Genomic DNA, 13,397 nt, shown 5'->3' on the forward strand with positions numbered 1-13,397 from the left:
CAATGGCTGACCCTGTGCTCTGACCCCCAGCTTCTCTCTCTGTCTGTGTGTCTCATGGAGAGCAAGCTGGGGTATGCGAAAAGACAAATTCCTAATACAAGAAATTGTATAGGGCCAATAAAGTGATGTTATGTGTTTGTCGATCCCGATCCCTGCAGGTTTCTTGGCCTCCTTCAAGCTGCCGTCCTACGAAGAGGTTGCGGCCCGGCCCAACACACCCCCGCCTCCCTACAGCACGGTTTTTGCCCTGCAGGGGGGCCAGTACGCCCAGGCGGGGCCCAGCGGCATGACGTCGTCCCAGAGCTCCGACAACTACACCAGCTGCTCCTGCGAGTCCTGCTCCGCCTCCTCCCCCAGCAGCACCTCCTTCTCCGTCCAGGTCACCGACGAGACCGACACCAGCCACGCCAGCACGCCCAGCGAGGCGGCAGACTCCCGGCCGCCCAGCACCGACTCCCCCGGGGCCGGGGCAGAGCCGGCCTGCCCCGGGGCGAGCCAGTCTCCTCCCAAGCACGCCCTCTTCTCCTCCAACGTGGACGTCTTCGAGCCGGCGGGGGGCGCCTCGGACGCGGAGGACGAGGACGAGGCAGAGGCTGACGAGGGCCACTACCGTCACCGCCGGCTCACCGGGGACTCGGGCATCGAGGTGTGCCGCTGCCAGGTGGAGAGCGAGGACGAGGAGGAGGAGGAGGAAGAGGAGGGGGAGCAGGAGGGGAGGGGAGAGGCGGGGGCCAAGGACGCCGCAAGCTTCCTTCACGACAGCGTGGACTGCACCAACAGAACCCAGGCCCCCCAGGCGCCGCAGCACTGCCAGGCCGGCGACCCGGTCCCCGAGGAGCGTGCCAGCTTGTGTGCCAGTGCCGCCGCTGCCCTGCAGCTCAGCCGGGAGTCCGTCATCACTGTGGAGTCCGTGTGAAGCCAGAGCGGACAGGGCAAGAGGAAAACAAGCAAACGGGGGGGGAAGAAAAAACAGAAGAAGAGGAACACAAAGTATTCCGAGGTGGGAAAAACGAGTTGGAATCCCGATATCGCCCTTTGAGGGGGTGGGAGGGGGGGGGGGGATGTGACACTGACGGCAATATTTTCTCACTCGCCCATCTGAGCTTCGAAAACCCAAGCGCTGGGGACGTCCCGTGGGTGTGACCGAACCTGTGTGGACGGCGAGCGCGAAGACGAGTTGAGGCGAGAGCGACAGGACGGGGAAAGACGAGTGCGCCCGTTTCCCTCTCGCCTGGAAGAACACAAGTCGCGCAACAAAAGAGTCGTTTCTCTTTCGACAACAAAGCAGCGGTAAAAACCGCTCCTTGGTTTGGCCTTGGCGATCCGAAGTCGTGCATAAAGCATAGCACCCAGCTGCTGGTGCGACCATGAAGTCAGCATACATTTTATACCTCCCCTTCTTGTTGACTGAGCGGCTCACACATCTGCCGTTTTGTACGCCTCTGTTTTGAAAAGACGTGCACTCACACCCCCCTTAATTATCCTCACGGGCTTGACAGGCTTCTGCATCTCATCAGCAGCGGATGGGTGGGAAGTCGCTGCTGCTCGCTAACCAGCCTGATGTAACAAGAACCCGCTTAACGACTTGGATTCGTTGTTGCGCCGTTGATTTCTGATGCTGCTTGAACCGTGTGTCAATTCAAAGGCAATAATACATTTGTCTCTGTCCCGTTATGCTGTCAAGCTGGTACTGGGGTCCCTTTTAGAAGACACTCGAAACGAATCGCGTGAAATGCTAGTCCACCCACTCCGTCGTGGTGATCTTCTTTCTTCTGGCCTCTTGACCTTAAAGAGGAGACTGTGAAAGAGGGTTGTCTTTATAACGTAGTGTGTAAAGATGTATGTGATCGAATCCCTCGGGCAGAAGCGCGAGTTCAGCGCCCAACTGATTCTGGGCGTTTTCTCTTAAAAACCCTCCCCCCACCGTGAAGGGGGTCCGCCAGCTTCACAAGAGCCGTGCCCAGACTTCACCCTCCAACGAGTTGGGGGTGTTGTGAAAGCCCACCCGAAGGTCCCCTCCCTCACCAGAGATGTTGAATGTAAACCTTCATTGCATCGGACTTGCGGGCGTTATTTACTCTTCATCAAATAAGTTAGCATCTCTACGAACACCTCTACGAAGTGTTTCCTCGCACACAGACTTCCGGCCGAACCCGAGTCGGCAGTATGAGCTGTTTAAACAAGCAATGAAAGTCCTGCACTGAAAGGAGGCATTTTCTCACACTTCGGGAGTATGGTACTGTATTTGAGCCAGGAGCAGATCGTAGGTTTTTTCCTAGAGATCATGGACTGAATGCCATTGCTGAGAAAGACGCCAGATCATATGTGAGCTAAAGAATTCTTCTTTTGAAGATATACTCAGTACAAAAAAGAGCATGTGGCTTAAAGTATCTGTATTACATATAACAAAAAGACACTAATTAAAATTGGGGATTATTTTCTTCCCTACATTGCATGTTTTATGTCAGATACCCCATAAACAGTTAAGATTTGCATATATAACTTCACTTTCTTGAGTTGATTGTTTTTGGTCAGTTTTGAATAATTTGAATGACTATTTTCACATAGCCTAGGATAAAAAGAGCACTGTCAACAGTGTTATGAACACCCATAAACCAGAATACAAGTCCTGTGCTATATACAGATATATAAACTATCTACAAAAGTATAAAAAAGTGTTGCGAGACTGTTGTTTTCTCAGGGTATGTTAAGGAGCGAGACGTTCCGATTTGTTTTTGGGGACTCATAAGAGCAGACGCCAAACCCATCTCAAAACGAATGCAATTCTAAAAGGGTGTATTTTTTTTCTGTTAGACTACTGTTTTATCCCGCTTTCTTTCAGAGACCTCACATGCCAGGAAATAATTGCTCCCTGACGGCCCGATAACGAAGAGTCATTTTGCCGTTTAAAGGGAAAGCTGTCCCTGCAGCTCTCTTGTGTGCTGCGACGCTTCGCAGTGCTGCCTGCGTCTAATTTCTGTGAGGTGACCCTTGCCTCTTGTATGAAATAGAAAATATTTGACGCATATGTGGCCTATTGCTAAAACCCTGTGCTAAAAAAGTGCTGTGCTCGACATGTACACCTGGACGTAAACTACTGACGTTAACCGCTGACGGGCTGTACTTGCTGCTGGCCTCCGGTCATACGTAAAGGACTAACCTGTCTCACCTGCTTTCCGGAGGTGGTCTCCTTACCCGTTACGCACTGCTGTGTGTGGCAGCGTCTTAGATAACGGGCTGGGTGCGTCAAGCCTTGATGAATGTCTGAGCGTGCAAATCAGTCAAATAAAAACAAAATGTAATTCTGTTCAGCAGATTGTGGAAATGTGTCGCATTTTGAAACTTGCTGTGTTTAAGCACTGTCGAATGCTTGTGTGCTGTACTGTACTTGGCTGAAGCAAGCTGAAACGAAACAAACGGCCTGGAACATTATTCGTTGCGTAGTGCATAGTAATACATCTGACCCAGAAGGAAATGTCTAAAAAAACTTGCCATGGCCTGAAACAGTTCTTTTTAAGGTAATGAACTCTATTAAGTGCAAATTTGTTGCTGAGGTGGGATGTCCAGAAGGAAAATTTAATTCTAAGCAATTTGATTTCTTATTTCAGATCTGTTACTGTTACATAGCTTGTAAGATCTAGAGGCCATGCAAAAATAAAGAGTCACAGAATGGATATTAACCGTGCCAAGAGTTGTAAACATGCCATCTTGTGTTCCAAGTTCAGCTCCGTCAATGTGCATGGTTGTTAGGTCAAGGGAGTCTTTGTTTTAGTCTGTGTGTGAAATCCCTGTTTAAACATTTAAATCGGTATCGCGCAGCCTCATTTGCACATCATAAAAGGAGTGTGTTCCAGAACAGAGCTGCCTATTGACAATGGGAATAGAATGGTGTAGCCTCGAGACTGTCACAGGGTACCAGTGATCTCGGGCGCTGGAGGGAGGGGGAGAGAGGTCCCGTGACACTGACTTCACTGGGTTTTTTCCACGGCTCCTGCAGGTGTCAGTTTGAGTAAAATGCAACTTTTCAGCACACACACACACACAAAAGAAACTTTACAAATGAGAGCAGGCCGTTTGGGAATTAAGTAGGTTATTGATCCCAGGATCTCAACCGGTCGTTTCTTGAAACAAACCAGGGTATTGGCTTCAGCAACTGGGTAGCTTGTTCCAGACTCCCACAAATTTTTGGGTAAAGAAGTGCCTTGTGTGCTCCGTTTTCAATCCACTTCCATGGTGTTTCCATACACCTGTGTCCTCTAAAAGCCTATGCTGTGCTCCAAGTGCGTGTCAGCCTAAAGTTGCTGGAGAGTCATTGACAAATGTAACTTCACGCCCTCCATGCAGGTGTTTTTGCTTAAATGTTATTAGTGGCCAAGATGCAGGTATTGCAAAAAAGCTTTCGAAAGAAAAGGCATTTTTTCAGTGTTTGCTGAAGCAGTATATATTTTGTAGTATTCTTTCCACTAGTATGTTGCCACTTGGAGTATTTCAGAATTAAGAATAAACTAATCTAATTTCATTACATGTAAAGTTTCAGTTGCAGGTTTCCAGGTTGTAATGTTTGTTTTTAAACCACTCATTCCCTGTGTTTTTTTAAATGTTTACCATCCAAAATCTCCAAAGCTTACTGAGCCACTTTTGTCCTCCCACCCCTTGATTTGAAAAGAACAGCCAAACACCTTGTGCAGCCACAGGCGAAAATAACTGCACAGCCACACGAAGGTATAGCAGTGGGGTTAGTAATCGGTGTTGCTTGTGAACACCCCTTGAGTGATAGATAAGGCAGAGTAGCCAGAGACTGTTGGATGATCATATTGATAATTTGTTACACTTATATAGCGCTTTCTGGACACTCCTCTCAAAGAGCTTTACAGGTAATGGGGTAATGGGGACTCCCCTCTACCACCAGCAGTGTGAGGCCCCACCTGGATAGCCTTCACGTTTCTTTAACTGGGAAACTGAATCGGCAAAAGTCTAGAGAGGTCATGTGGCGAAAAATAAACTCTGGAATGGCGGCACATTGGACACGCGCAAGAAGCGTTCAGGTCCAGGTGCAGTTTTCCAGATTTCGTTTGCTACAGATATTTTTTTGCTTTGATCAGCCTCCTTCCAAGTGTACCGCACCACAGCTTCTGTGTACCGTGTGTGTTACTGGTTTGGTAATGACCATATCTGAGATCTGAGAGATGATGGTAACTCCAGCAGGGTACCGCAGAGGTTAGCAGTGCTGGAGCCCTGGGTTCAATTCTTGAGGGGTATCTTGGTGGAGTCTGCATGTTCTCTCTGGGCTCACATGGGATTCCTCCAGGTGCTCCAGTTTCCTCCCACAGCCCAAAAACATGCTGGTAGTTTAATTGGCTTCTGGGAACATTGGCCCGGGTGTGTGTGTACACCTGCAGTGGACTGGTGTCTCATCCAAGGTGTATCCAGCCTTGTGCTTATTGCTTGCTCTGGCTCCCCTGTGACACTGAACTGGATCAAAAAATGGATGGAAGGGGAGTGACTCCAGAGAAATACAGCTTGAGTGCTGATGAGGTGATCCTCTTACAGCAAAACCATTTCTCTTACCAACCAGATCCCATCTTCTTAAAAATATAAATGTGCCTGAAGTATTTGTTTTGGGTCTTCCTTTTATATCATCAGTTTTCATTTTAGTGGAACATAGTTCACAGTCGATGTGAACGAGGCTAGAATTACAAATGTGTGCATAAATATCTTGACATTTTTTATGTCTGCTTTAAAGCCAGGACTGTGACAAGATACGTGTCCAGATATTAGTAGAAGAAAGACCATTAGTCCCTTTGTCCTTATTTTTATTTGTGCTTTCATTTAGGCTTATAGTTCTAGCAAATCATGCATCCAGAAATCATACAGTAGGTGTGTTTCAGTGAACAGAGATGTGCTGGCTGTATAATTTGCTCTTGGGCATTAAAAAATATCTGAAGACTATATCTTCTTGTATGATCTTTTTCTAAGCTTTTGTAATGTATGGGGAAAACCCCTTACCTAGCCTGTTTAAGTTGTTTGTTTATTATGGTACATACATTATTAAAAAACAAAATACATTTACAATTCATTTAGCAAAACTATTTATCTACTGTATGAGGACCTACAAACTAGGAAATGTAGATGAGGAGTAAGTAAAAGGAAGAATTGTTCAGAGGCAATATGGTAAAAAGAAATTGCCACCATGACAATTAGGTTAACCCCAAAATCTACTGGGGATGAAAAGGATTAAATCTCCCAATTAAGACCAGAGATTAAAACCTGGTCCCATTTCAGGGTATCCTGGAGTTACTCTAGATGGGATAGTGATCTTCTGGCAACTGAAGAAAATGGCACTGTTAGACTCCACTAAGAAAACCATAAATGGTTCTGTAGATTCAAATCACGATTTCTTTATTGCAACAGGTTAAGCTGGTCTCTCACTCACTTTTTTCAAACAGAACAACAGGCTTTTATTCTTGAAGATGAGCAAAATTTCCATACGAAAACAAACATTTTTATGAAAGGTCAGGTGTAAACAAGGCGAGAGATTGGGGCAGTCAACTCAGGTCAGCCTTGACAATAAACCAAGACCTCCGTTCCCTTTATGTCAATAAATCTGAGCGGAGGACACATGAATTACATCTTTTTTTCTAGAAACCTTGGCTGGCCAGGAATGTGCAAAACAATAACCCAATTCTTAAAATTCAAGTTCACGTTTATAGTGATATGTACCTGAGTACAATGAAAAGCTTACTTGCGTGTTTTTCTCATATGAAAAATGACGCAACAGATGACATAGGATTGACATAGAAAATGACATAAATGATGTCGCAATTCCTGAAGACGGGAACAGAGTACCAGCATGTATTTTAATGAGCATTTAGATAGCAGCTGTGTGCAAAATTCAGCAGGGGCAGTATTTTGAGCTCGGTGCAAAACAGAGGCTTGTACAGTAGGTGCGATTTTGTCTTATGGATGTGGGGTAAGAGCTTTCTTTGAACCCATCTAGAGATTCAAAGAAAGCTTCTTAGCTCATAGGTTCCTTCAGCATGAAGGTTTAAACTAGCTAAGCTTGCTGGGTCAGTGTGTGGTTATGGTCCCACTCCAGACCAGACATCGGCACCGTCCCTGTCATATTGCGTAGCTGCGTACTGTACACCTGTAGACCATTGGAGCCGCCCTCCCTTCCATTTCTGTCACCCATCATAAACGCTGCTTACACAGGGCCTCCTGTATAGAAGATGACCCCTCCCACCCCTCCCATAAACTCTTTGCCCTCCTACCATCTGGGAAAAGATATCGCAGTGTACGGGCCAGCTCCACCAGACTCTGGAACAGCTTCTTCCCGCAGGCTGTCAGGCTCCTCAACACCCTGGAATCTACTGGCACCCACCCCAATTCCAGAAACAGGGTTTAAATCCCCTCTGTGTGTTGTGTATGTTGTATAATGTATTTGCCTTGTAATTTGCACCATGTGTATCCCGTCTACAATGTCTGTGTCAGTGTCTTGTCGGTATTTGCACCGTGGACGAGTAGGAACGATATTTCGTTCCAGTGTATGCTTGTACTGTATATGGCTGCCATAACAAATAAACGTGAACTTGAACTTTACCTGTCTGGCCAAGATCGTCATGTGCAGGGTTCCCGGACTTTCTCAGGTGGTTTTTGCCAACAGTAGAGCAAAGTCCTCTTTAGCGATGAATCATGGTTTTGTAAGGAACTCATAAGAAAGGTTATAAACAAGAGGAAGCTGTTTGGCCCACCTAGCCAGTTTGGAAGCTGGTGGTTAACTGTTACAGTATGTGGCTGTCATCCAGCTGTTTCTTGAATGAAAGTTCAGGGTATTGGCTTCAGCAATGTGGCTGGGTAGATTTTCTCAGACTCCAATACTTCTGCGGGTAAAGATGTAACTCCTTTTCTTGGGGTTTAATTGCACTTCCACCTAGTTTGCACTTGTGTCCTGTGGTTTGTTTCACTGTGTATTCTGAAGATGTCCCGTGGGTTGACTTTGTTAATGCCTTTGGGAATTTTGAATACGTGTGTCGGGTCCCCTCCTAGTTTTCTTGCTCTAAGGCTACAAAGGTTCAGTTCCTTCACCCTTCCAGTGTAGGACTTTCCCTTAAGCTCCTAAATGTACCTGTTTGCTCTTCTTTGGACTGATCTTTTCTATAATGTGGTGACCAAAGTTATACACAATACTAAAGTGTGGCCTTACCAGAGCATTGTACAGTTTAAACATAACATCCTCATATTCCTGCTTTTTCGATTATATAAAGTATTAGGTTGTCTTATTAGTTGCTTCCCCACATTATCTAAAATATGTACTGTACATAATATGTCAACATAAACACCCAAGTCTTATAAATAAGTAGCTTCTATCTCAGTGGTTTGTCATTTTGTATTTTTGCCTCCTACGTGGAAAACTCTGCACTCGTTTACATGAAAAGCCTTTTGCCAGGTGTTTGCTCATTCGTGAAGTTTGTCTTTTTGAATTCAATTTGCTTGCTTCTATTGTGTTGTCGAATCCTCCTAATTTGGTAACTTGAAGAGGTTGCTAACTGTAGCAGAATCTAGATGATTGATATAGATTAGGAAGAATAGTGGTCCCAGTACAGATCCCTGTTGTACTCCACTGCTCACATCATCCCACTGAGTATTCAGTACTTATCTGTGCTGTTTTCCATTATTTACCTATTGTCAATGCATATACCTGTTTCCCTGAATGCTTTCCACCTGCTGTATGACAGTTGATCTTTAATGATAAATTTGACCAAAAGCCTTCTGAAAATCTTAATGCACCATGTCGTGCTCTTTGTGTATCCTTTACATTTGTTTGTTCAAAGAATTTCAACCAGTTGATTAGGCAAGATGTACATTTTCTAAATCCATGCTGACTGATCCCTAGGATGTTATTTCCATATAGATGATCCTCTAGTTTAGTTCATATAATTGTTTCCATCCTTTTACATGTAATATTAGTCAGATGTATTGGTCTATAATTGTTTTGTTTTTTTTCACTCTTTTTACGGATGGTTGCTAGCAATTCTTAAGGTGATGTCCATCTCCCTGATGGATGTTAGCATGGCTGGTGCAGACATGCAGAATGATACATGAATAATTGTTATTAATTTCCCATTTCCCTATTCAATAGGGACAATTATTGTGTCCTGCCCTGTGATGGGCAGGGGAGGAGTGTCGCGTCTCTGCAGAGCTCTGCTTGTCATGATGGATGACGATATAAATTGACCAGCCCTTCCTGCTGTCTCATCCTGATGCAATAATATTACAGTAAGGACAACACAGATCCACACGCTCCTACTGTAACAAAACCTTCTTGTTAGATGAGAGAGTAACAGTCATTCCCTAATGGCCAGATTCGAGTCCAGTTTAATGGCTGTGAGATAATCGGGGATGAAGTACAGTATCTAGAACTACCGACTAGAAAACAGGCCCATGCTTGTCCCATGAGTGTAATGAGACAGAATTGCACAACACAGCATCCGCAAGCTGGCGCCAACCAGAGTTGCAGTTTCCAATGGTGAACATACACACTACTAGGCTGTGACTTGCACAGTAGACTCTTGTTGATGACAAAAGTTGATCTGCATGATGCAATTACCTGTGTTGTGCCTGTCAAATATGACAGTGCCCCACCTACACACAAAATGTAATTACCATGAAAACTTTATCATTTTGGGGGGGATTTGTCGTAAGGGATGTTTTTTTATGCTCAGTATGTAATAATAATAATAATTGCTTACACTTAACAGCGCTTTTCTGGACACTCCACTCAAAGCGCTTTACAGGTAATGGGGACTCCCCTCCACCACCACCAATGTGCAGCATCCACCTGTAGTAAATTAAATTTTAAAATCAAAATAGAAAAATTTATTGTGCTGAAAAGGCTGTCTTGAGGATACACCTTGAGTGTAAAAGTAACACATCCTTTAAATGAGACATGTTTTGCTTGTATGTTGCAGTAGCTCTCCGAGTCTAGTGTACTCTGGTACAGTACATGAAGGATTGTGTGCTTTATAGGAGAATATGAGGACTATGAAAGGGAGAAAATGAGGCATTCAAATAAATCAGAATGTTGGAGGGGGGTTGTTGTCTTTTAATTAAGGAAAATAAACAAAGCTGGGTGGCATTTCTACACAGACACCCTGCAGTTCTATTTTACTGCATTCTTTCCTGTCCTGCCTGTAGATGTTTTGTATACTTTGATAACCCTGTGCCAACTGGCAAGTCTAGAAATCGGCGGCCTTCCCTTCTTTTGAAAAGTTGTTACTTTTCCCTGTTAAACCAGCGCTGTGTTTGTTCACTTGAAAATGAATTTTACTGACTCAAATATAATTTCAAAAGTGTGTTGGCTGGTATTCTCACAGGCTAATATGTTAAAAAATAAAAGGCGTATTTTCATACATGTCGTTTGTCAGGGATTTGATTAAACCTAGCTGTGAGACAGGTATAAGGATTTTCTAGGCCCCTCTGGAAAAATGTCAATCTACAACACATTGTGGCACAGAGTGCTTTTTGTTGACGGCCTCAAGATCAAGACCCATAATGACTGGAGAATGATAGTACAGGAGAAAAAGAAAGAACAAAAAAACGGAAACACCTTATTTAACGAGGGACACCAAATATATGGAATGCAGTGGTTTCCACACAGATGTGGTTCATGTGTTCATTGAGGACATGACATCCCAGCATGCTAAGGGTCATGTATGAACATGCCGTACAGGCCTGGTTGTCTGTTTCTCTGGCTAGCATGACCGCAAGAGGAGACCTCAGTGACTTTGAAAATGGGGCGATTGTTGGAGTGCATTTGGGAGGAACTTCAGCGACCAAGGCAGCTCAACTAGCCGATGTTTCACAAGTAGTGGTGTCTGAGGTGATGTGGGCATGAAAACTCTGAAGGAAAGACATCAATAGTGGGTGGCAGCTCATCCTATCAGGATTGTGATATCTGGGCAGTAATTAAAAGTGCAAAAAAAAGAGGTGAGGAACTTCACATCAATTGACTGCAGAATTCACCCTGGGGTGCAGCCAGTTTAATCAAAAACTGTGTGCCGAGAGCATCACAGAATGTGAAACCACAGCCAGATTGCAGTGCGCAAATTGTTCATCAGACCTGTCAGCGCTCATTTATGAGTTCTGTGATGCGATGGACTACAGATCAGCAGAAAAATGCAAGATGGACCGATGAATCATCCTTCACCATGTGCTCACCAATTGGATAAGGGCACCTGTCGAGCCAACCTAAAAAAACACTACAGCCCAGAGTGCTTGTTTCCCACAGTGAAGGGCTGTACAATGTTGTGGGGCTCGTTTTCCTGGTATGGTTTGGGTGCATTCATTCCTTTAGAAGAGAAGATCAGTGTTAAGAGTTACTTATTGGCACTAATGAGCATCTTCACTCCAAGCTGCAGCATTTCTTTCCTGATGGGAGGGATGTCTTCCAGGATGACAATGTCCCCATCCACAGAGCTCAGTGGTTTGATGAGCATGACACTGTTATCCATATGTAATGGCCATCTCAGTCACCAATTCTGAACTGAATCATGCAATTACAGGACATTACGGAATGACACTTAAGACCGTGTTTTCCCACCTCCATTAGCCAGGTATGAGCTGACTGACTTTCTGATGGAAGAATGGTGCTGCATCCCTCCTGCAGAATTGCAGACCCTGGTAGTCTCTCTGCTGTGGCTCATACAGACCATACTGGCCCATGTGGTGGCCCAGCGCCCTATTAAGTGACTTTACATGGGTGTTTCCATTTTTTTGTCCGCTACCTGTAGCTGGAAATAGCAGTTCAAACTTTCTACCTCCTTACCATAAACATGGTTTTGCAAATTTTACACCCTTGTAGCAAAGGGCTGTAGTTCTTTGAAGATGCTTTATCCTTTGCATTTGAAACCAGGTACACACGATGCAGCTCTCTTGTCTTCTATCCCTAATCCCACATTTACCTGGCAAGCTTTTAGACTGTTAGCAAACCCTTCCTCATCCTGTAGTCTATACTTCTGTACAGTGCATCAGCATATATGCTTCATGTCTTAATGTACATCTGTACAGTTTTAAGACCTTTATCATTTGTGTGACCAAAAAACAAAGACTGATTTAGCATATTCCTTTCAAATCCATTCCAGAGAGCAAATTGTATAATGCTATCTGTAACTATTTGTTTCTTATTTTCTCCAGGGCAGCTTAGAAATAATTTTCTCTCTCATCCCGTTTTGTGTCAGTGTGTTGTTTGCACCTACAGTATGTTTGTGAGACTCTAAGCAATTGTATAAATGTGCTGTGTTGCTCATTCAGTTCTCTGTCTGAATCGTGTTGCTGCTGGGTGTTCCATGGGTTTTCATTTTTGCCATACACGTAGCTGTATTTTCAGTACTGTGATTTAAGAGCATGTGAAAGATTTAATAACGAGGCCATGTAGCCTGTCATGCTGTTTCTGTTCTGACTGGCTTCTTGAACCAGCTGTTGATCGTACTATTAAATCATCTTGCTGATGGGCACAGTGTGTGTCAGAAGTTCACATGGCCATCCATAGCCAGTTACTTGACATTTGTGAGCAGTTTAGCCAGATGCTGGTTTGATACATATTTGGATCTCTAAAGAAAGAGGCAGTTTCAACGTGAGACTTTTGAGGCAGCCATACCTTTTTTTATGTGTTTTAACTTTGAACATCCTGCCACGTGACATTTTGTATGTATTGTACTATCGAGGACGAAAAGTTATTTGATGTTATCTATAATCCAATGTAATAAGGCTCCTTCGTATTACTCACTGAACCAGGTTGAATTATTATTTTGTATAACCTCATGATCTAATTTTTCCAGCAGTACATTTTTACAGGTTTGCCAAGTCTTAAACTGAACAGCTGTCTTCTTGTCCGCCTCTCTCCATTTGTCAAAGGTCGTACCATGTGTTTTTTTTAATACTCTGCTTGATTGCACTTGGCAGTAGATGTTGCTCATGAGCAGCCTGTGAAGCTGTGTGAAAATAAATGTTCCAAACTGCTCCACATGACTCGTTCTCCAGTTTTTGTGTTAGCAGTTGAAAATGCTGAATTGGTAACTGTACCAGGTTTGAAAAAGTGAACTCTGAAGACTTCACTTCTTGATTTCTTGAATTCCCACTGAGAGGTCAATGCCTATCCTACTTGTATGTCTTTTAAAGTTGTGTTTGGGGTCAGAAGGCGGATCAGAACCACAAGGCTCAGCCCAACAGAATGCAGTAATGGTACTGCATTAGGAATGGGTCATTGAAACTACTTACGGCCTACTTTCACTAACCAGCCTGAGACACCTCTGTCGCTGTGTGCTCATTTGATACTTCCTTACCCTTGGAGCTATACACCACATGTAGCAAGCTCTAGAACCTCACTGTTTTTGTTTTTG

The 13,397-nt window shown here is 44.3% G+C and overlaps 1 protein-coding gene across 2 annotated transcripts in view; it reads left to right on the top strand.

The window, feature by feature from the left end:
- Window positions 1-13,021, top strand: part of LOC107076989 (WW domain-binding protein 1) — a 34,265-nt gene extending 21,244 nt beyond the window's left edge. For both annotated transcript variants that reach the window (XM_069191629.1, XM_069191655.1), the window contains one exon: window positions 159-13,021. In XM_069191629.1, coding sequence (XP_069047730.1) covers window positions 159-916 — 758 coding nt within the window. In that variant the 3' untranslated portion in view covers window positions 917-13,021. The remainder of the gene's footprint in view (window positions 1-158) is intronic.
- The last annotated feature ends 376 nt before the right edge of the window (window positions 13,022-13,397 follow it).

The sequence above is a fragment of the Lepisosteus oculatus genome, chromosome 1 (genome assembly GCF_040954835.1).
Source record: "Lepisosteus oculatus isolate fLepOcu1 chromosome 1, fLepOcu1.hap2, whole genome shotgun sequence".
NCBI classification, from domain to species: domain Eukaryota; kingdom Metazoa; phylum Chordata; class Actinopteri; order Semionotiformes; family Lepisosteidae; genus Lepisosteus; species Lepisosteus oculatus.